Source organism: Scyliorhinus canicula, chromosome 12 (genome assembly GCF_902713615.1).
Source record: "Scyliorhinus canicula chromosome 12, sScyCan1.1, whole genome shotgun sequence".
NCBI lineage: Eukaryota > Metazoa > Chordata > Chondrichthyes > Carcharhiniformes > Scyliorhinidae > Scyliorhinus > Scyliorhinus canicula.
In genome coordinates, this window is record NC_052157.1 from 156,904,903 (window position 1) to 156,928,354 (window position 23,452).

General features: G+C 42.1%; 1 protein-coding gene across 8 annotated transcripts in view; it reads left to right on the forward strand.

Moving 5' to 3' along the window:
- Window positions 1-14,388, forward strand: part of vmp1 (vacuole membrane protein 1) — a 179,411-nt gene extending 165,023 nt beyond the window's left edge. For all 8 annotated transcript variants that reach the window (XM_038814654.1, XM_038814648.1, XM_038814653.1 and 5 more), the window contains 2 exons: window positions 8,029-8,131; window positions 11,032-14,388. In XM_038814654.1, coding sequence (XP_038670582.1) covers window positions 8,029-8,131; window positions 11,032-11,175 — 247 coding nt within the window. In that variant the 3' untranslated portion in view covers window positions 11,176-14,388. The remainder of the gene's footprint in view (window positions 1-8,028; window positions 8,132-11,031) is intronic.
- Window positions 14,389-23,452: the final 9,064 nt, after the last annotated feature.

The following is a 23,452-nucleotide window of genomic DNA, read 5'->3' on the forward strand; positions in this document are numbered from 1 at the left end:
GCCACAATAAAAATTCTTTTTGGGTCTCATGCCACCCTCTGGAAATTAATAAAAGCAAGAATGTACATTTATATAGTACCTCTCACCATCTCAGAACGCATTTCTGGTTTTCTACCAAATTTTCCTAGCTACAAATTCTAATGTATTATTTTCATGGAACTTTTATGATTCATGAACTACAAATACCATAGAATTACCATAGAATTTACAGTGTGAAGGAGGCTATTCGGCCCATCGAGTCTGCACCGGCCCTTACAAAGAGCACCCTACTCAAGCCCACATATCTACTCTATCCCTGTAACCCCCCACTTAACATTTTTGGGCACAAAGGGCAATTGAGGCCAATCCACCTAACCCGCACATCTTTGGACTGTGGGAGGAACCGGAGAAACCAGAGGAAACCTACGCAGACACGGGGAGAACGTGCAGACTCCGCACAGTGACCCAGCTGGGAATCGAACCTGGGACCCTGGAACTGTGAAGCAACTCTGTGATGAATATAAGAAATTGTCAAGTATATATCAAGTGTGTGTGGTTTACATGTGATTGAATCACCCTGCCCAGCTTGTTGCTCTTGTTTCTATTGAAAGAATTCTCCTCCCCAAATCTGCTTGTAGACCTTTTTTTGCTTCAAAAATACTGCTTTCCAATTTTATTTTGTTTTCTCCCAACTTGTAAATTATTACTTTGATGCCTTCACCCAGCCTATTGTTAAAGGTGATGGTGAACAACAGCCCAAATGCTCCTCCCTACAGTACTCAGACAATGACAAGCTCCAATGCAGTCACTACAATTAAGAATCACCTTTATGAAAGCAATCAATTTATTGTCCAATCTAAGATCATACCAACAATCTCACAAAATGCAATCTCTTTTTAAAAAGCTTTTTGCACATCACGTTATTAAAGGCTTTTTGAAAATCTGGATATAATAATAAAAATAATATTTATTAGTGTCACAAGTGGGCTTACATTAACACTGCAATGAAGTTGCTGTGAAAAGCCCCTAGTCGCCACATTCCGGCGCCTGTTCGGGTACACAGAGGGAGAATTCAGAATGTCTGATTCACGTAACAGCATGTCTTTCGGGACTTGTGGGAGGAAACCGGAGCACCCGGAGGAAACCCAGTCTTACAGATTTCCAATGTTCATCAAACGTCAAAAGGCATCAAAAAATGTGCTTAATTTAGTGGCACAAGACATTTTTTCCCCAGAATTTTGTTGAGTGCCACACTCGAGTCAGAAAAGATTATTTATTTGTTTATTTTTGAGTACCCAATTCTTTTTTTCACAATTAAGGGGCAATTTAGCGTGGCCAATCCACCTACCTTGCGCATGTTTTTGGGTTATAGGGGTGAGACCCATGCAGACACGGGGAGAAAGTGGAAACTCCACACGGACAGTGACCCGGGACCGGGATCAAACTCGGGTCCTTGGCGCCGTGAGGCAGCAGTGCTAACCGCTGTGCCACCGTGCTTGGAGTCAGAAAAGGGTGGGATTCTGCATCCCGCCAGCCCCGTTTTGCAATGCGTTGCTCCCCTGCCGGCAGCGGGGTTCTCCTTTCCCACTGCGGGCCACCCCGTGCCCTCGGGAAACCCAAGGGTGCGGGGGTGCTGCTAGCGGGGCAGAGGATCCAGTCGACGGAGAATCCTGCAAAAAGTCTTTGCAGTAATAATGCTCTACTTCTAGATTTCTTTTGCTTATTTGGAAACCTAATTAGTTTGGATAAATCTATAACAATTGGATCAATAGCTGATATGCCAAATAATATTAAACCGATTAAACTTATATTTAGCAATATTCCCACCTTTGCAAGCAGAATGAAATAAGTTTATGCTGTTTTCATAACTATTTTGTCTACATATTGGTCAGGGTGCAGTATTGTAAAAAAAAAAAAAAAAAAATTTTTAGTGTACCAAATCATTTTTCCAATTAAGGGCCAATTTAGAGTGGCCAATCCACCTAGCTTGCACATTTTTGGGTTGTGGGGGCGAAACCCACGCAAACACGGGCAGAATGTGCAAACTCCACACGGACAGTGACCCAGAGCCGGGATCGAACCTGGGACCTCAGCGCCGTGAGGCCGCAGTGCTAACCCACTGCGCCACCGTGCTGCCGGAGTGCAGTATTGTTAATAGTCCATTCTATGGCTTATACCACAGTGGGCAGGCCACACACTTTTGGCAATGTGGTGAATTTGCCAAAACTTAAATCTTGGTCAATGTATGCAAAGGTTTGCATAGTCAAATGGACAATTATTGGAACTGTTTACTCTCAGCAAAGATTTATCCCAGTGAGAAAGGAAGTGTTTTTGTGAATGATGCATCGCCTGTGGCTGAATATGGAAGTTGAGGGTAGAATCAATTTGAAAGAAGCACTGTAAAAATCTGCAAAGGTTAGTGATAGGTAAGAAGATTGGTCAGATTTTCAGAACCAGCAAAGGATGACAAAAGGTGATAAAAAGGGAGAAAGTAGAGTGGGAGAAAGCTAGTTAGTAATATAAAAACAGTTAGTAAGAGTTTCTATAAGTATTAAATAGACTGTGTGGTGTTTACACATTCTCCCTGTGGCTGCATGGGTCTCGCCCCACAACCCAAAGATGTGCAGGTTAGGTGGATTGACCATGCTAAATTGCCCCTTAGTTGGAATAAAAATAATTGGATGCTCTAAATTTTTTTTTTTAAGTATTAAATAGGTAGAGGGTAGCAAAAGCTATTTTTGTTCCTCTAGAGAGAGTCTGGGGAATTGGCGATGGAAAACAAGGAAATGGCAGAGATGTTGAACAGGTATTGTGTGTCTGTCTTCACTGTAGAAGACTTTAACAACTTTCCAAAGATACTTCAACATCAAGAGGTGAATGGGAGGGAAGAATAATCACCATCACTAGGGGAAAAAAATGTTGAGAAAACTATTAAATCTTATGCTGACAAGTTCCCAAGACCAGATTGCCTCCTTCCTGTGACCTTAAAAGAAGTGGCTGCAGGGATAGTAGATGCGAGGGGACATAGCTTTAAATTGAGGGGTGGTAGATATAGGACAGACGTCAGAGGCAGTTTCTTTACTCAGAGAGTAGTAGGGGTGTGGAACGCCCTGCCTGCAACAGTAGTAGACTCGCCAACTTTAAGGGCATTTAAGTGGTCACTGGATAGACATATGGATGAAAATGGAATAGTGTGGGTCAGATAGGCTTCAGATGGTTTCACAGGTCGCCGCAACATCGAGGGCCGAAGGGCCCGTACTGTGCTGTAATGTTCTATGCATTGGTTCTAATCTTCCAAAATTCCTTAGATTCTACAAGGGTCCCAGTGAATTGGAAAATAGCTAAGATAACACCCTTACTCACAAAAGGAGGGAGCCAGGAAACTACAGGCTAGTTAACATAACATCTGTCATAGAGATATTAAGATTGTCACAGGATGCTGAGAAAATCATAATGAGTGTGGCATGTGGGGCAGTGGTTAGCACTGGGACTGTGGCGCTGAGGACCCAAGTTCGAATCCCGGCCCTGGATCACTGTCCGTGTGGAGATTGCACATTCTTCCCATGTCTGCATGGGATTTACCCCTACAACCCAAAGATGTGCTGGTTAGGTGAAATGGAAATGAAATGAAATGAAAATCGCTTATTGTCGCAAGTAGGCTTCAAATGAAGTTACTGTGAAAAGCCCCTAGTCGCCACATTCCGGCGCTTGTTCTGGGAGGCTGGTACGGGAATTGGTGGATTGGCCATGCTAAATTGCCCCTTAATTGGAAAAGAAAAATAATTGACTACTCTAAATTTATTAAAAAAGAAGAAAATCATAATGTGATCGGGCAGAGCGAACATGACTTTCTGAAAGGAAAATCATGTTTAACCGATTTCTTAAATTTTTTTCAGGAAATAACAAATGAGGTGGATGAAGGGGAAACTGTAGATGTGGTGTACTTTGATTTCCAGAGTGCATTTGATAACGTGCTCCATCAAAGGGCAGCATAGTGGTTAGCACTGTGGCTTCACAGCATCAGGGTGCCACATTTGATTCCCTGTTGGGTCACTGTCTGTGCGGAGTGTGCACGTTCTCCCGTGTCTGCGTGGGTTTCCACCGGGTGCTCCGGTTTCCTCCCGCAGTCCAAAGACGTGCAGCCTAGGTGGATTGGCCACGCTAAATTGCCCTTAGTGTCCAGAAAAGGTTATGGGGTTATTGGGTTAAGGGGATGAGGTTGAAGGGAGGGCTTGTGGGTTGGTACAGACTCAATGGGCCAAATGGCCTCCTGCACTGTATGTACTACATAATCTATGTAAAGATAAGAGAACATGTTGCAGGGGGTAACATATTAACATGGGTAAAGGATGGGGAGTTAACCAGAAGCAAAGAATAGGGATAAATGGGTCTTTTTCAGGTTGGCAAGCTTTAACTAGTGGAGGGCCTCAACCATCTCCAATCTACATCAATGTCATGGATGAAAGGAGCAAATGTAGTGTACAGAGATATTGACAGGTTAAGTTAGTGGGCAGATAATTGGCAAATTGAATTCAGAGTGGGAAAGTGTGAGATGTCATTTTGGAAGAAAGAATGAAAAGGCAGATCATTATTTAAATGGAGAGAGACTGCAGAAAGCTGTAGCATAAAGGGGGGGTCTTTGTTCATGAAACCCAGAAAAGTATCATACAGGTGCGGAAGGCAAATGGAATGCTGGCTTTTATTTCAAGGTGGCTGGAGTATGAAAGTAAAGAGAGGTTGCTACAACTGTACCAGGTACTAGTGAGGCTACATTTAGAATATTATGTACAGTTTTGGTCCCCTTTTTTAAGGAAAGATATATTATCATTTGAGGCAGAGGAGGTTTACTCGGATGATCCCTGGAATGGAGGGACTGGTATGAGGAAAGATTAAACAGGTTGGTTCTGTGCCCCTTGGTGTTGAGAAGAATGAGAGGTGATATGATTGAAAGATGATTCTTTGGGGGTTAGATAGGGCAAATGTTGGGAGGATGGGAGAGTCTAGTTCCAGAGGGCACAATTGCAGAATCAGGGGATGCTCATTTAAGATGATTTCAGGAAGAATTTCTCTCAAAGAGTTAAATCTTTGGAATTTTCTACTCGGAGAGCTGTGGAGGAAGAGTCCTTGAACATTTTCAAGTCTGAAATTGATAGGTTTTTAATCAGTGGGGGAAGTTGAGGATTATGGTGATAAGGCTGGAAAGTGGACTCATTGAGTGTTGGATCCGCCATGATCTTATTAAATGGTAGAGCAGGCTTGAAGGGCTGAATGGCCTATTTGCATTCGTATTTCTTATGGTCTTGTATGGTAGCTAAATTTGCTGATGATACCAAGATAGTTAGGAAATTAAGTTGCCAAGATGAGGTAGAGAGACTGCAAAAATATTTAAACAAATTAAGTGAGTGGGCAAAATATTTGCAGATGGAGTATAATTTGGGGAAATGTGGCAGGAAGAATAGAAAATGAGTGTACTATTTAAATGGGGAGAGATTGCTGAACTCGCTACAGAGGGATCTGGGTATACTGGTACATAAGTAACAAAAACTAGTAATCGGGTACGGCAAGGAAGGCAAATGGTGGAATTTGGCATTTATTTATTTTATTTTTAAAAATAAATTTAGAGTACCCAATTCATTTTTTTTCCCAATTAAGGGGCAATTTAGCGTGGTCAATTCACCTACCCTGCACATCTTTGGGTTGTGGGGGCGAAACCCACGCAAACACGGGGAGAATATGCAAACTCCACATGGAGAGTGACCCAGAGCCGGGATCGAACCTGGGACCTCAGTGCCGTGAGGCAGCAGGGCTAACCCACTGTGCCACCGTGCTGCCCCGAATTTGGCATTTATTATTCATAACAAGTTCACAGAAGGTTCAATCAGCTCATTCCGGGGATGGGAGGATTTTATAAAGAAAATTGAACAGGTTTTCCTATACTCATTGGACTTTAGAAGGACGAAAAATGATCTTATTGAAACATGGGACTTGTAGGGTAGATACTCGAGGATGTCTCCACTTGTGAGGAGACTACATTAGATTTAAGTTTCAGAAAAATGGTCTCCTTTTTAAGATGCAGATTTATTTTCCCTCAGGGTTGTTAGTTTGTGGAATTCTGTTCCCCAGGATGCAGTGGAGTCTGGGTCATTAAATTTATTCAAGGCAGTGTTAGATAGATTTTTGATAGACAAGTGAGTCGCGACTTATAGGGGGCAGGCAGGAATGTGGAGTTGAGACCCCAACCAGTTTAGCCATGATCCTATTGAATGGTGGCACAGGCTCAAAGAGCTGCATGGCCTACTCCTTCTAAGTCCCATGATCTCATGTTCCTGTGTTCAGGGGCAAAGCCAAAATGTCTACGGAATTGATGCTTTATTCATTACCTGAGGTGTCTTCTATTGAGATGTTCTCCTCCTCAGTAACCATGTCCCAAAGGTGGGCTTGGGAGGGTGGCCGCATTTAGATATATTTCATAGAACTTAGGTAGCCCCATAGACAAGTTGTAAATTAGATTTTTTTATTCTTTAGCCGCAGGCAATTTTTCTCAGGTTTGTTGTAGAAGTTTAACTGTGAACCTGAAGCCTTCCAGTAACATAAGGGATTAAGAGAAATGCCCCCCTTTAAAAATAAATGCTATATTTGTCATTAAGGTGAGATTTTTGTAAGAGTTTTACCTCCTGAATGAAGCTTACCAACTTTTTATTAAAACAACAAATATTCAACCTGCCTTGTACGAAATGAAAATCCCATGAAATATCTGATGGTATTAATCTATTTCTCGGCCATCAGCTTTTAAAATCCTACCTGGGGTTATAAGTGAGAAGAACATTTGTTTAGAACTGTTTTGAAGGAATTTTTAAAAATAAATTTAGTATCCCAATTCATTTTTTCCAATTAAGGGGCAATTTAGCGTGGCCAATCCGCCTGCACACCTTTGGGTTATGGGGGCGAAACCCACACAAACACGTGACCCAGGGCTGGGATCGAACCTGGGACCTCAGCGCATGAGGCAGCAGTGCTAATCGCTGTGCCACTGTGCTGCCCCTTGAAGGAGATTTTAACCACTACCATGGTATCTAGGTAAATAAATCATTTATAGTGATATATTTAAAGTGTGTTCCTTCCGGTACTGATATAAAGTTCATTAGAAATGTCAACTCATGGTTTATAGCATAAGGAAATATATTTGTGTGTGAACCTAGGTTTGCTATCTCCATTTGGACCCTCCTTTTTCTTTCCTTCTGAGTTACCTAGTTTTGCATCTTTCCTATTGTGAGTAATTTTTGCACAGGGAGTACAAGAACTTAATAAAAAATGAAGTGTCTGGTGTCATTGCATAATTCAATAGCTTTGTATGCCGAGTGCCATAGGTGTGGCATGCACTCCCTCTCATTTCAATTAGTGTATATTGTGCCATGGGGGAAATAAATATGAATCAACCATACAATAAGGTTCATAGTACCTTGTTTGTTTCTTGGTTAATCACCAACTGCTGAGTTGGATAGGGAGGTGGGGGTGCGAGTGGTGGTGATGGTGGGAGGAGGAAACTCAGAACGAGGAGGAGGTACTATGAAAATTGCTAGTAGGTTCTTAACAGTAAAGGAATGACATGCTATATTTCCTTATAAGGCCCGGTCTATTCGGAAGTGGCCACCCTTTCAGAAGCTGTGGGGGCGAGTCATAAATGGGGTGGGAGTGTAGTTTCTTTCTTAGCTGGCAATGACACAACACCGACTCACTTCCTTATTGATCAGTTCAAACCAGTTTTTACAGGAACTGACGGTGATATATGGGGCCAGCTTGTGAGAATCACTCATTTGAGATACTGTGGTCTGCCAGTGCACTACTTAGTTCATACTCCTGTTCATACTCCTGCTCCTACCTTAATCACGATGAGCGGCGGCACCAGTTGCACAAACTTTAACTACTTTTTAACTTTTGTTTTTAAGTTTGCACAGCGCTTCCATAGGTGAGTAATATTAACTGTGTTTCCTTTGTGTTTTTTTTTCCTCCTCCCAAATACACTCGTGGGTTTGGAATTCACCCACACAGGGCAATTCCAGGCTTAGGCCCTTCACTTCAGAAACCCTTTAGAGAATATCTGGAGGCTCAGAAAACCAAGCTTCACCACAAGTCTGGAGATGCAATAGAAGCGGTAAGAATACCCTGAATAATAATTTATCTGCCTTTTACATTAAAACGTTTGTTGGTTTGTGTGTGTCATTCTGTGTGAGCATGGAAGTTGAATGCTAAATCTACAGTAATTAAGGAACTCTTCAGTGTAGAAACTTGAGATCTCCAATTGACCAAAGGTCCAATGGCCAGAAATTGAGGCCTGCAAGAATTCAGAAACTAGTAAATGCGGTCAAGGATCTTCTATTTTCAGAAAACAGCCTGGAAATAAAGTGGCATGTCTGAAGTTTGGTGCATTTGAGTTGTCTCAGATAAGCCGTGATCATGAAGAGTGTATCACATTGAGGTGACCATCCTTGGCGGTGACCCTTAGCAAAATTTTGTGCTATCTATAAATTAAGTTCTATTTGAAACAAAAGCTTAAACAGCATAATCTTTATGTAGGTTGCGCTGATTAGGGTTGTCTTAAGTGATGTCACCAGATCCTATATCTATGACTAACTCAAAACTTTGTATTATTAGATAATTAGATATTAAAGCCTTTAATAATGTCTTTTCAATAATCAGTTTCAGAATTTATGGAAATAGTAAACCTCCAAATTCAATTAACGTTTGTTTTGGACAGTTCTAACTATGTAATAGGAACTGATCTGGGTTTGAAGCAGATGCCTCGTGCCTGGGAAAAAAAACTAAAATCCTTTTTAACCTTTTGACTGTGGTATGATCTTTTTAAGCCAGTGTTTTGAGTCAAATGTGATTTAAATCAAGACACTACCAGTTGGCCATTATTTTTATTCTCGCCAAAATAACTTGTCCAGAAAGATACTCAAACTCCCATTTCCTGCCCCCTCCCCACTCCAACTCAAAAAAAGCTTTGTTCCTGGTGTACAATTGTGATGACGTGGATGTAACAGTCACCAAACCACTTGTGCAACTTTTTAAAAAAAGTACTTCCTCCCAGTGGAACAGCTATTTGCGTCATGCTGCCATAGACACAGGATTGTACAACACCATTCACACGCTATGTGAAAGCTATGTAAAAAGTATTGTGAATTTTACTTGTTGGACCAATTTAATTTTTGAACTGTGAAAATAACAGCCCCTCTTAGAGGGATAAAGGTCAAAATTGGCAAGGTCAGTTTCCAGTTCTTTTATTAATTATAATCTGTTAATTATCAGATTTTTATATATAAAAACTTTTTCTGCTGCTCGTTCTACAAATACTGGTGGGCAGAATCTACTGGTGAGCCAGCCAAATGAAAAAAAAAACAAGTTTTGTTACAATTCACACATTCAGCCTCTCTGAAGTTATCAATAAATGGAATATAAATAGGGAAAAAAACTTCAATGTCTACAATTTCCTCCCCCTTAACTAACGATGGGATTTTCCAGTATCTGACAAGCTATTTCAAATGCTTTATCTCCTTTATTAAACCCATATCAGACAAGTTTCCACTAGTGTCTTAACAAGAGTACTTTGGTTTGGCACGCAGCCATTGCTTCAGCACTGACGTAGACAGAGTATCTAAATCAAACTCTAGCTGTGGCACATATTGAAGCAAAATGGGGATCCTGGTGCCAGATTAGGATAGAAGGATTGCATGTGTAGGCGTGCGTATGTCAGTATAATTGAGTTGTTGAAAGATTTTCTCTCTTTTTGATTCAGATTCTTTTCTGGCCTTTCATGCCTTTTTAAATCTCCAGATGGAGCAGCTGGCAGGCAGATCAGTAGACACCTCAGCTGTGCCAATACAGGCTAAATTGACCAGCGAAAGGGAAGTGCTATGTGCGTGCCTGAAAGAGCAGGTGGTGAACTAAATCCCCATCTGCTTCTTCCTGAGTGGGGATCCCCACTGCACTGCCAGATTTGCCAGAATTTGGTTTGCTCAAGTTTAGTAGCCTTGGAATGGAGCGAGAACATGCTTGGCCTGACCTAGTAAAGCAGCAAGAAGCTGATTTCCTGTAGCTGCACTGGCTCCCAGTGGCCTTTTGGTCTTTATCTATAAAGACCAATACATTTCTAGTACTGGCCAATAGATTGTTACCTTGTTACCCATTTTACAACAATAGCCTAAGCATCGACTGTTGGCTCACCGTCACCTTCTCGAGGGCAATTGGGAATGAACATTAAATGCCTGGCCAATGACACCCACACCCTGTGAACACATTTTGAAAAATCTTTGATCAAATTTCTGTTGGGAACTATAAAATAAGAAGAATTTTGTTTCAATCCCCAAAATAAATTTACCCTGCCTCAGGAAATCATCATCCATACCAACTGAACAGAATTAAGTAGAGGGATTAGAAATGTGGAGATAATGCTTCACTGACTCAGGCCTGATGTAATTTAGTGCCATTCACTAATTAATTTTATGCTTCTGTCTTTATTGATGAGCTTGAATTGTCCAAGGGCTTAGCTTGATCTGTAGCTAATATTTTAATAACATGATACCCTGTTCATCTTAAATTGTGGCAACGAATCCATCTTTTGATCAAATATTAAACAATTGGAGTTTGGTTAATTGGATATGTGAATTAAGAATATTGGAAGGGCACTTTCATGCCACAAGCTAGGCGTGACTTTATAAAGCATAGTTTTGCTCTGAATATGAAAAGGAGCGTATTTCCCCTGTTATATTCCTCCTAAATTGAAGTGTTTAGCCTGTGGGAGGGTCCTTCAAATCCTTCCCCATCCAGGCGACCCCCCACCCTCTACTCCAGGCAATTCTGTGTCTGAGATTGACACACTTCTCCATCCTTCAATTCTTTGATTATTTTACAACAAAATCATTTTGGGACTATTCCTAATTGCGCATGTTGGTTTAATTAAGCTGCTAGTAGTCTGCTATTAATTTCAGATTAAGTCTTTAACTACTTTTTATGTTGTTTTTCTTTCCTCCCTGCAACCCTCACCCCAATTAGAGTGAAAACTGGCTGTCCTGGACCTTTGAAAAAGTAGTCATCATTATGGTGTGCTATTTCATTCTTTCCATCGTTAATTCCATGGCTCAGAGCTACGCCAAACGGATCCAGTCACAGAAATACACTGAAGGGAAAATGAAATGAATAAGTAACTTCTTTATTTAAAAAGAAGGGACTGCTCAAGGCCCAAGTTAGATAGTGATCGTGAAAACAATCTGCTGCTTCTTGGTTCCGCAAACTGGAATTAATATAAGGAAGCAAAGGGGGAGTATTATAAATTTCTGTATTTACAAGTTCTGAAAAAAATATTTTCTTGATTAGCACAGGCACTCCAGCTTGGAGTCCACTTTTGTGGATTCTTGCCTATTTGTTGTCTCCTATTTTTTTGAATGTATCTTAGTTTCAGTTCAGGATGTATTAGTGATGAATGGTATTAAATGGCAGAACGGAAATTGCAGGATAGATGTAAATATTAAGCATAGTTCCAGTTGAAAGCAATGATGTTAATTTGCTCCAAATTACTTTGGGCACAGTGCTGAAAAGGACCTTGACATGGTTTGTGGAAACAAAAACTGCATTAACGTGTTGAATGATAGCATTGTCAGTTGTTTGAGGAGCAAGTGTATTCACTTGTGCCATTTTGTGAATTGGAATCCTCTGATTAACAAAAGTTGGCCCTTTTTGGCACAGTGATTGATCATATTGTCAGCTCATTAAACACAATGGTGACAATGTTTCATTAACTCTTAGCCCATTAGGGACTGGTTGAAAATAACATTTAAACTCTTTTTGGACTTACTAAATTTGGAATAGTAAAGTGGTAACATTTTAAACTTTCCCCTCCTTTTTTGTATCATCTTTACCTCCATTATCCCACCTTCCACAACAGCCCGCCAAATGACGCACCACCTCTGTTGTGAAGATTTCATACTCCAACAACTGTTTGACCTATGATTTGTTGCCACAAGTTTCATATAAGAGTCCCATCAGTATTGCAACATCCGATGATTAGATGTGACACTAAAGATCAGGCCATCATCTGCAGAAAGTACACTTCACCTTACTTGAAAAGAGAAAGCATTGATGTAGATAACTATAATTTTGTTCCATTCGCACTTGCTGCTGGAGGTTAGAAGTGGAGAGTGAAACAGCAGTATGTGTAGACTATCTCAAAGAGATAAATAGATTTTTTTTTTTGAAAACAAGGTATTTATTACCTCAATCGACTGTATCTTATCTATCTCTTAATGAGGACATATGTTGTCTTGTGCCCTATAGAGCTCAAAACCATTAAAACTATATTGCTCATCTCTGCTTGTATTTTACACAGTTATGGTGAAAAAAAGTTATTTGAAGCTATGAAACTGGTCCATCTCCAACTGTACATATGAAAAGCAACGTAATTTTTTGCTCTGTAAATTTTAACACGATAAACCTAATGACTTTATAAAACTACATTGAGTCATTTCACAGACTGAATTTCAGTCTTTGTCAATTTTTGTGGGGATTGTCATGATTGTGTACATTTCAAAATTTACATCCTCCCATTATGTATAAAACTCAAATGATGTTGATCCTACATAGTAATTTATATAGTACCATTCATAAAGTAATATGTTCTATTGTTTATATCAGTACAGTTATCAAGATTGAAATCCGCAAACAAATTTGCTATTGTTTTAGGCTTTAGAGTATATCTTAAATTATTCACATGCAAAGTATGTTGCATGAAAGAGACAATTCAGAAACTTCTCTGTAGGATTTGTTTGAACTAAAGAAACTCAGATTCTGTCTTAATTATTGCATTTTCTAACCAGAATAAAATTGGAACTAAGGTATCGTACTTTTAAGATTTTCATCAAGGTGAATGAATTTAACTGATATGGATTTATGTGGTTTTGGGATACTGTTTTGCCCAGTGCACTGGGTGATTCTAGGTTGCAATTTCAGTCACAGCTGATCTGCATGTATAACTGCATAACCACCTGCATTCCCCAGGTGGCTGGCTCACAGAGTCATTTTGGCAGGTTCTATAACAATGCCATCTAAAACCTATCCACCAAACATTTCCATTGGAATTTGTCCATTCGTTAAAAAGAATGAGGGCAAAACTGGTTAGGATAAAGACGTACCAGGTTAAAATCACATGAGGAAATATAAATGCCCCGTGTAGTTCCTGCGCCATTATTCCATTCCATAAAGTAAACTAGAAAATTATTTCACTGTTTTCTGGTGCCTGGTATAAAGTAGGCAATTTGAATCCTTGGAAAGCCAAAGGAGCATTGTGTGAAAATTATAAACTGCAAATGAGGGATTTCAAATACTGGTTCTGTTGCACAAAGTTGTTTTTTTAAATCTCAACACTTTTTTGAGGTGCCTGTGCACAATCTTGACCATGTTTAATCCTCTCTCTTCAAAGATGAGGTTGGATTAATGGTCATTATTGCTCTGAGATCAGCCAACACTATGCTCCACACAGTGGAACCTACCACCACCCTCCATTGCTACCACCTGACCAACAACTAAGCAAACATGTCCAATGAGGGCTTGAGAATTTGAATCTGTGACCAGCTGGCATTGAAAGCTGGAGCTCTATTGCTGGTGTTTTTGATGAAATAAGAAAATGCATTAGTTATGTAACTGAATTTCATTCTTGTAGATATTGGGGCTTTTTTCCCCCAAACTGCAAACCAATATTTAGTGCTCAAAAGATGTTCATAATAATTCAGAATGAGGTAAGGTTCTGTGTACCCTCATCATTTCATTTCCATCCTCTAGTACCAGGTGTAGATTTTCTGTCACATCCAGCTTCTCCATCATTTTGCCATTCTGTGAGATAGCTTATCAGACTGGTGTTGGCTGTTAACTCAGTTGGCGACAACAGTTGGTAGGCTATCTGACGATGTGGTGTCTTCCATCTGATCAGCATTTCATTTTGTTTTGTTCTGCCATCGCTTCTGCATCGTAGCACTCATTGTTTTGTCTTTTGTGAGTAGCTCTTTTAGAATCTCATCCTCCCTACCAGTTGTAGGTCAAGGATTCCAATTAGTCTGTAGTATTGTGATCTTCTGCCTTATCTATCAAATATCTATCAAATTACTCGTACATTTTTTCCTTGCATTTAGTATTCACAAATTATTACTGTGCAGTAAGTCTTCTGTATTATTGTGCTGTTTCCTGCTAAGTAGGATAGTCTCTTCCTATATTGGGCTTCCCTGAGGTTCAATAATTTTATCAAGTCTACACTAGTAACATTGATTCCACTCTATGGTCGTACTTTTGATGCCTACTATCCAAATTAACCTATCATGCTGTGCAGAATATCTAATAAAACCTACAGCAGAGCTGTTATCTGGAGGAGTCTGTTATCATTTGTACATTGTGTCTTCATCTGTTTCCCATTCTTCATAAAGACTTCAATTTGAATTTGTGATCTAAACGATCAGACATTATTTTGGTGTACGTATGTTACCTTTCCATTTTTGGTACTTGTGTCATCAGTTGGCTCTTTTACGCTTGATTTTCATCTTCATAATAGTTACATGGTATGATACACTTATAAAATGTGATATGTCTTTCCCTTTTGGGGTATAGGAACAGAAATAGGCGATTCTTCCCTGTTCAGCCATTCAGTTAAGTCATGCCTGAGCTTTAAATTTAAGATTGCATCCCATAGTTCTGGATCCTCCAAAGGAGAAAATGGCTTTTCTGCAAATACTTTATTAATCATTTTATAATTTTAAACACTTCAATTAAATTATATCTCTACCTTTACCTTTAAAATGCAACATTTCCCAGCAAGAATTATGGATGGGTACTACCTCATTTTGAGAATAAATATTCAACTTTATAACCTAATTTGGTGATTTTGTAGTTCGACTTTAATATTAAAGTTGTAAATATGGCCATATCTTCAGTGTCCATCGTCACACAATGTAGGCCTGAATTACTGAAGTACATCACCTGCATTATTGGCTTTCTTGAAAATGTCTCCTTGTGGAGCATTATGTGAGAGACTAAGTGGAAAACAAAATCATTAAAATCATTTTATTACGGTCACGGAATCACAGAATTGTTACAATGCAGAGGCGACCACCCAATCCGTCATGTATACACTGGTTCTCCAACTGAGCATCAGGAGTTAGTGCCATTCTCTGCTTTTTCTCTGGACCCTTGTGCATTGTTTCTATTCAAATAATCATCTTGAATGCCTCTATTGAACCTGCCTCTACCAGATATCCAAGCAGTGCATTCCACACCGCTTGCTATGTGACAAAGCCTTTTCTCACATCATATTTGCTACTTGTCACAGTCAAGTATTTTTTTTATTAACTACAACCTCCACCATATAATCCACCGTTTGGCTTTGTTCTTGGTTGTACGAACTTAAATCCCTGCATACAAATTAGGAGTGGAAGAAGGCCATTTGGTCCCTCAAGCCTGCTGTACCATTTAACTGATTGTGGTCTCAACTCTACCTTCCTGTCTACCCTATAATTTTTGACTCCCTTGTTAATCAAGAATCTATGTAACCCAGCCTAAAATTATTCAAATGACCCTGCCTCCACTGGGGAAGCGAATACCTTGGAGAAAAGAAAAATTCTCATCTGTCTTAAATGGGAGATCCCTTATTTTTAAACTATGCACCCCTCCCCCCAGTTCTAGTAACTCCCACAAGGGAAAACATTCTGTCTGCATCCACCCTGTCAAGTCCCCTCAGGATCTTGCATGTTTCAATAAGATCACTTCTCATTCTTCTAGACTGCAATGTATGGAGGCTGAACCTGTCCAAGTCCAACCTTTGCTCGTAAGATAACACCTTCATCCCAGGAATCAGTCGGGTGAACATTCCCTGAACTGCTTCAAGAGCAATAAGTAAGGAGGCCAAAACTGCACTCCAGATGTGGTCTCACCAACACAGTGTACAATTTTTTAATGATTAAAATAATGAGGGGATAAATGGAGAGCGACTGAGACATCAGCAGATAAAAACAAGGATTTATATTTGTGCAGCACCTTTGAACATAATGAAATGTCCCAAGGTGCTTTATAGGAGCATTATAAAACAAAGTATAACACTGAACCACACAGAGGTATTAGATCAGATGACCAAAATCTTGGCAAAAGGGCTAGATTTTAAGTAGTTGTTAGTAGAGTTCCCTCATGGATTGGCCTAACTATGAATGTGTTTCTACTTCCTGATTTAAATATTTTCTTTTCAACATTTCTAAATATTTGTTCCTGTGGATGTCTGAACCATTTCTAATTGAGAGCATTCTGCTTCCACGCATGCTGATCTAAACTAGATTGGGTTGCATAGGTTTAGAGTTCTGAATAAACACGAATACTTCAGGATGTTGCCTTGATTTTGCCTCAGTTTGCATTTTCTGATTACAACTGCAACCACCCTTCCACCCATCAATCAGTATCATTCACCCAATCTCTTTAAATACTAAGGGCTGGATTCCTCCGCTCCGCCCGTTGCAAGAGACCCTCTAAGCTGTCATCTTTTGGAGTTTATGTACACTGACTGAATATTTTTTCCTGTGAAACATATTATTTATAAACTTAAATGCTGATGTACCTTACAAACGTCCAGATCTTATCATTCTGCCCCAAGATATAGCAGTCAGTCCCTCCTGATGATTACAGGATAGAATGCAGCATCTACACATTACTCTTTACCCACCTCTAACATGAATGTTACTTATCGCTTAGCAGCCCAAGCCTGAATATTGTCCAGTTTTGCTGCATATGGAAATAGACCGCTTCAGTATCGAAGGAGTCTGAATGATACTGATCAATCATCAGTGAATGTTCCTACTTCTGACCTTTGGATGGAGAGAAGGTAATTGATGAAGCAGCTAAAGATGGTTGGTTCTAGGACATGACCCTGTGGACATCCTACAGCAGTGTCCCAGGACTGAGATCATTGACCTCCAAAAATCGCAATCCATTAGGCGGCAAGGTGGCACAGTGGTTAGCACTGCTGCCTCACTGCGCCAGGGACTCTGGTTCAATTCCAGCCTTGGGTGACCGTCTGTGTGGAGTTTGTAATTTCTCCATGTCTGCGCGGGTTTTTTCCGGGTGCTCTGGTTTCCTCCCACAGTCCAAAGATGTGCAAGTTAGGTGGATTGGAGGTGCTAAATTGCCCCTTAGCGTCCAAACATTGCCTAAAGGTTAGGTGGGGTTAGAGGGATGGGGGGGGGGGGCGCTAGGTGGGGTGCTCTTTCAGAAGGTCGGTGTAGAATTGATGGGCTGAATGGCCTCCTTCCGCACTGTAGGGATTCTATGATCTCATTTGTGCTAGTTATGACTAATCAGTGGAGAGATTTCCCTTGCCTTAATTTTGCCTGGGCTCCTTGATGATGCACTTGGTCAAATGTTATTTTGATGTCAAGAGCACTCATTCGCATCATTTCTGAAATTCTGAATGAACTAATAATATACCAGTGGTGGCGACAAAAACATCACTATAACCAAGTCCAATTCTGTCACATGCAACATCAGCACAGAGGCACTTGTCCATGAAGAGCTGGAAGCACTTGTTGATACGTTTTTCCTTCTTACATGAGTGAAGCAGAGGCCAATTACAGTGTTTATCGATTGCCATCCAATTCAGCTAACAGATTGAGAAATAAACTTGGGAACTTCATGGTCATGGTGTCATAGAATATATACAGTCTGTTTTTTTATTATTAGGCTTTATTTTGTCTTGTTTCCTCGCCTAAAATAATTTGTTTTTTAAAGTGTTTCTCTCGAGACTTAAACACTTTGCGTCTGTTTAATGTGTTTTTCGCGCCCACTAAAACACATTGTTTTATCAGAGTTACTGATTTTCGGTAACTGACCGATTTTCAGGTTAACAACGGAGGTCGAAAAGCCCGTCAAAATTGGCATTAAAAGCCCTTGTGGACTTTCGAGAGTTCATTGCGAAGGCCTTTGATTTGAAATCAAGACCGTATCTCAAAGTTGCACTTTCCTGGGTATTTTCAAAGTGCAGCCCCTGCCAGAAAAAGTTCTAAAAATCGTGTTCTCATCACAAACCAACCTCTTGTCTCTATTCTGTGTGTTTTTGATTTTTTAAATGTTCTGGAACACTGAAGTGTACTTCAAGTGGATGTAATATTATCCTAGTTGGGTGATCCTTTTCAAAGAAAAAGCCAATTCCCACAGAATAAACCATTATAATAATGGTGTTGTTGTATTGTAGGAGGCTTGCTTTTAATTATAGCCCTCTAAAGGATAATAAGTAGTTTAAAATGAATAAAAACTTTCCAGTTCTTTATACATGAACCACATGACTGGCAAATGTTTACTGTAAAGCTGCAATTTAGATTAATAGGCTAGCACTAGATCAGTGTATTTAACCCTAATAATTCCTTCCTATTCTGGTTAACTCCCTAATGGTACAGTGCCTTCCTTAATTATCTGCTTTGTATATGTATATGTTCTGAGGGTTCCCACCTCGACCACCCTTTCAGGCAGTGAGGTTCAGATCCAATCCTGCCCCCTGTTATTGACCCCTCTAAGTTTCTTCCTATCTACCCTGTCTATGTCCCTCATATTTTTGTACACATCAATCAGGTTCCCCCCCCCCCCCCTTCTCTAAGGAAAACAACCCCAGCCTAACCAGCCTCTCTTCATAGCTGAAATACTCCAGACAACATCTGGTTACACCCTCCCTCGTGCTATCTCATCCATCCTATAGTGTGGCGACCAGAACGGCACACAGTACTCTAGCTGCAGCCTAACAAGTGTTTTTTCCACAGCTCCATCATAACCACCCCCCCCCCCCCCCCCCCCCCCCCGCTCTTATATTCTATGCATTGGCTAATAAAGACAAGTATTCCATATTCCTTATTAACCACCTTATTGCCTGCTCTGCCACTGATGTTAGGCTCACTGGCCAGTAATTACCTGGATTTTTCCTACTCCCCTTCTTGAATAATGGTACCACATTTGCTGTCCTCCAGTCCTCTGGCACCTCTCCAGAGAGGATTTGAAAATTAACGTTAGAGTCCCTACAATTTCCTCCCGACGTGTTAAAAGTTACAGGTTTATCACTGATTAATCATGTACTTTGGGATAACACAGGCTGCAACTGGATGCAGCTTTAACCAAAAGATACTCCAGACCTTGAAGTTAGTTCAATCTGATTTATTGAACCAGTAGCACAGTTCTCTGAGTTCAACTCTTTGCTAACCTAAGTTTGGTTACTCTGTCTGACTGGACCAGACTCGCTCTTAGCCACGTGCTGGAGGTGTGATGCTGAACATACACCTAGTGTAGATGGGCTTTAGAGGGGTTTCATGGTCGGCGCAACATCGAGGGCCGTAGGGCCTGTACTGCGCTGTAATGTTCTATGTTCACCCTGACTCACTCTGTAGATGTTCATCAGTGGAAAGGGGCAGAGTGTGAGTGCCTTGTGCCTTTTATAGTGAGATACCACCCCCGAGTGCCCTGCCTGCTCATTGGTCATGTCCTGTTCTCTGTGTTCATTAGCTGCCTGTCTGTATATCATTATCTGCATGTCTGCATATCATGACAATCACCTCTTCTCCTCTTCCCCCACCTCTCTCTCTCTTTCCCCCCACCCAACCACCAACTCACTTCACCAAAGTCTGTTGGAAGTTGCATGTGGATGTATTCATCCAGAGGATGAGGACAGAATTGGACTGAGACACCACCTCTACAAATAAGGCAATATCACTGACAGTCATTATCTGGCTTTGTACAGGGGGAGATTATTTGGGCATAGTGGTGGAGAGTAGACAAAATTAGTAAAACAAACGCACAGCAAGGGGGAAAACAAATTTTTGATCTGGTGGGGAAATCTAAAACAATGGGCCATATGCGATTTAGCAGTTACGTTGCACCCAGCGAGGATCTGCGCTGGCTGATTAAATTGCGGGAGAGGCCGAAATCTGCATCAGCGCCGATCACAGATCAATCCGTGATCTAACTGCCTGCTTTGCCTAGATGGCGTGAAGCCTAATTAAGGGCAATCTCCATCTCATTAGCAAGATTGAAGCCAAATCTAATGGCCTCCCATGATCTAATCGGCTCCCCAACGAGCGGACATGCGGGCGCTGTTTAGCTCTCCTATTTAAAAATGGGAACCTAGCACAATTCTTTTTTTTCCAATTAAGAATGAATTTAGCGTGGCCAATCCACCGAGCCTGCACATCTTTTTGGGTTGTGAGGGTGAGACCCAAGCAGACATGGGGGAAATAGGCAAACTCCACATGGACAGTGACCCAGGACCGGGATCGTACCCTAGTCCTCAATGCCATCAGGCAGCAGTGCTAACCACTGCACCACCGTGCTGCCCCAGAGGAGATCATAGATGAGTAGCCATCTTTATTGTTGGTCATGCAGCCCAGGGGCAATAGGGCTGCTCCAGTGTTGGGGTGGTGTGGATGGGGCCCCAGGGCGGTAGGCACCATCAGTTGGGGGTCGCCATTGTGGTGGGGGCTCTGCCATAGGTCCTAAAGGCCAACCCTCTAAAAGCCAATACCCAAATTGGGGGCAACTACAGCCGCTGCCTGCCTGTGCTACCAAATACATCCAGGACAGTGTTCCTGTGCCTGGTTATATGCTGAAGGTTATTTTAACTCCATTTGACTGAGCAGCCTCCAGCTGCACAGCTGAAGGCTATTGGTAATAAGGAATTGGCATGTTAGTTTTGAAAGAGCACTTCACAGTTCTCAAGTACATACCATAAGACATAGGAGGACACTCTGGCTGAAGAAATTCCTCCTCATCTCTGTTTTAAGGGATCGTCCCTTTAGTCTGATGTCCTCTGTAGGAAAAACGAGAAGTGGAAACATCCTCTCCATGTCCACTCTATCCAGGCCTCTCAGAATCCTGTAAATTTCAATAACATACCCCCTCATCCTTCTGAACTCCAATGAGTACATAAGACCATAAGACATAGGAGCAGAATTAGGCCACTTGGCCCATCGAGTCTGCTCTGCCATTCAATCATGGCTGATATCTTTCTTATCCCCCATTCTCCTGCCTTCTCCCCATAACCCCTGATATCCTTATTAATCAAGAATCTGTCTATCTCTGTCTTAAAGACACTCAGTGATTTGACCTCCACAGCCTTCTGCGGCAGAGTTCCACAGATTCACCACCCTCTGGCTGAAGAAATTCCTCCTCATCTCTGTTTTAAAGGATCGTCCTTTTAGTCTGAGATTGTGTCCTCTGCTTCTAGTTTTTCCTACAAGTGGAAACATCCTCTCCTCCTCCATTCTACTAAGACCTTGGAGTATCCTGTAAATTTCAATAACTTCCCTCCTCATCCTTCTAAACTCCAACGAGTACAGACCCAGAGTGCTCAACCGTTCCTCATACAACAAGCTCTTCATTCCAGGGATCATTCTTGTGAACCTCCTCTGGACCCTTTCCAAGGCCAACACATCCTTCCTTAGATACGGGGCCCAAAACTGCTCACGATACTCCAAATGGGGTCTGACCAGAGCCTTATACAGCCTCAGAAGTACATCCCTGGTCTTGTATTCTAGCCCTCTCGACATGAATGCTAACATTGCATTGCCTTCCTAACTGTTGACTGAACCTGCACATTAACCTCAAGAGAATCGTGAACAAGGACTCCCAAGTCCCTTTGTGCTTCTGAATTCCTAAGCATTTCCCCATTTAGAAAATAGTCTATGACTCCATTTCTCCTTCCAAAGTGCAAAACCTCACACTTTTCCACATTGTCTTCCATCTGCAACTTCATTGCCCACTCTCCTTGCCTGCCCATATCCCTCTGCAGCCCACCTGCTTCCTCAATACTACCTGTCCCTCAAGATTTTTGTATCATCTGCAAACTTAGCAACAGTGCATACAGTTCCTTCTTCCAGATCATTAATGTATATTGTGATAAGTTGTGGTCCCAGCACAAACCCCTGCGGAACACCACTTGTCACCGGCTGCCATCCTGAAAAAGACCCCTTTATCCCCACTCTGCCTTCTGCCAGTCAGCCAATCCTCCCTATCCATGCCAGGATCTTACCCTGAACACCATGGGCTCTTATTTAGCAGTCTCCTATGTGGCACCTTTTCAAAGGCCTTCTGGAAATCTAAATAAATCGCGTCCACTGGGAGGTCCATGTGCCATGTCTCAGATGAGTGTTATTGCCCAGCATTCCACACAAATTGTTAGGCCTGGACACTTTGCCTGAACCCTGGGGCCATCAACACCAGAGGGGCAGCAGCCAACAATCGAACACCCAAGAGCTGGGCTGCAGCAGTAGGGATACCCCCCAACCAGAGGGCGAGTGTAGATCAGGGGAGGGCACCTGAGCACGGTCCCCAAAGTGTGCCCGGCAGGCACCTGAGGTTCAGGGGTAAGTGTGTAGGGTTGGGACCTCCAGCACAACTGGATGGCACTCTGCGAGAAGGCTTGACCCGTTAGGGTGGGGGATTTGAGGGTCCCATGGTGGACCCCTAACATCCTCAGTCTCTCCTCTTCTCAAATTCCTTATAGATATAGCAATATAGATAGTATTGTTGACCCCGCAGCATCTACCCTGGTACCGGTGGCAGCCCAGGCGGCCAGCACTGCAGAAGGCGGCGGCAGCAGCACCAACAGAGGCTCGAGGCAGCAACCCATGAGCAAGTGCCCGCCGCACACCCCGAGGACCCGGTTGCCCATCAGGCCAGGGAGATGCTGGCAATGGGCCACGGTGTTCAGGCATCATTGGTTGTTTGAGGAGATGTCGGAAGCATGTGCTGCAAGAGACTCTGTCTCAGCGAGGAGACGGTGCAGCACTTGTGCCCTGTGCTTGCGGGCTTGGCACCCCATGGAGGAGGAGGGCACCATCAAAGTCACCGCAGCCCTGAACCTCTAAGCTACGGGCTCATTCCAGGGCTCCAGAGGGGACTTGTGCAGCATTTCACAAGCTACAGCCCACAAGTGCATCTGTGAAGTCATGGATGCCATGTATGCCCGGGCATCAGACTACATAAACTTTAAGCTGGACCAGGCCCACCAAGATGCCCAGGCAACAGGATTCTCTGCCATTGCCAGGATGCCCCAGATCCAGGGATTAATAGATGGCACACATGTCACCCTGTGCACACCGAGGCATCAGGAGTACGCTCCATTAACAGGAAGAGGCTCCAGTCCAGGAATATTCAACTTGTGTGACCACCACCTCTGGATCATGCATGTGTGCGCACACTTCCCAGGCAACGTGCAAAACAGATACATCCTGGGACACTTGGAGATCCCTGGCATCTTCGAGGACCACCCAAGGATGATTGATGGATTGGCTCTTGGGGGATAAGGATTACCCACTGAGGTCCTGTGGCTGATGACGCCAGTGCGGAGGCCAGTGACTGTTGCGGATATAATTCGGCCCATGTTCACACCGTTCTGTCACTGAGCAGTGAAAATCGGACTGCT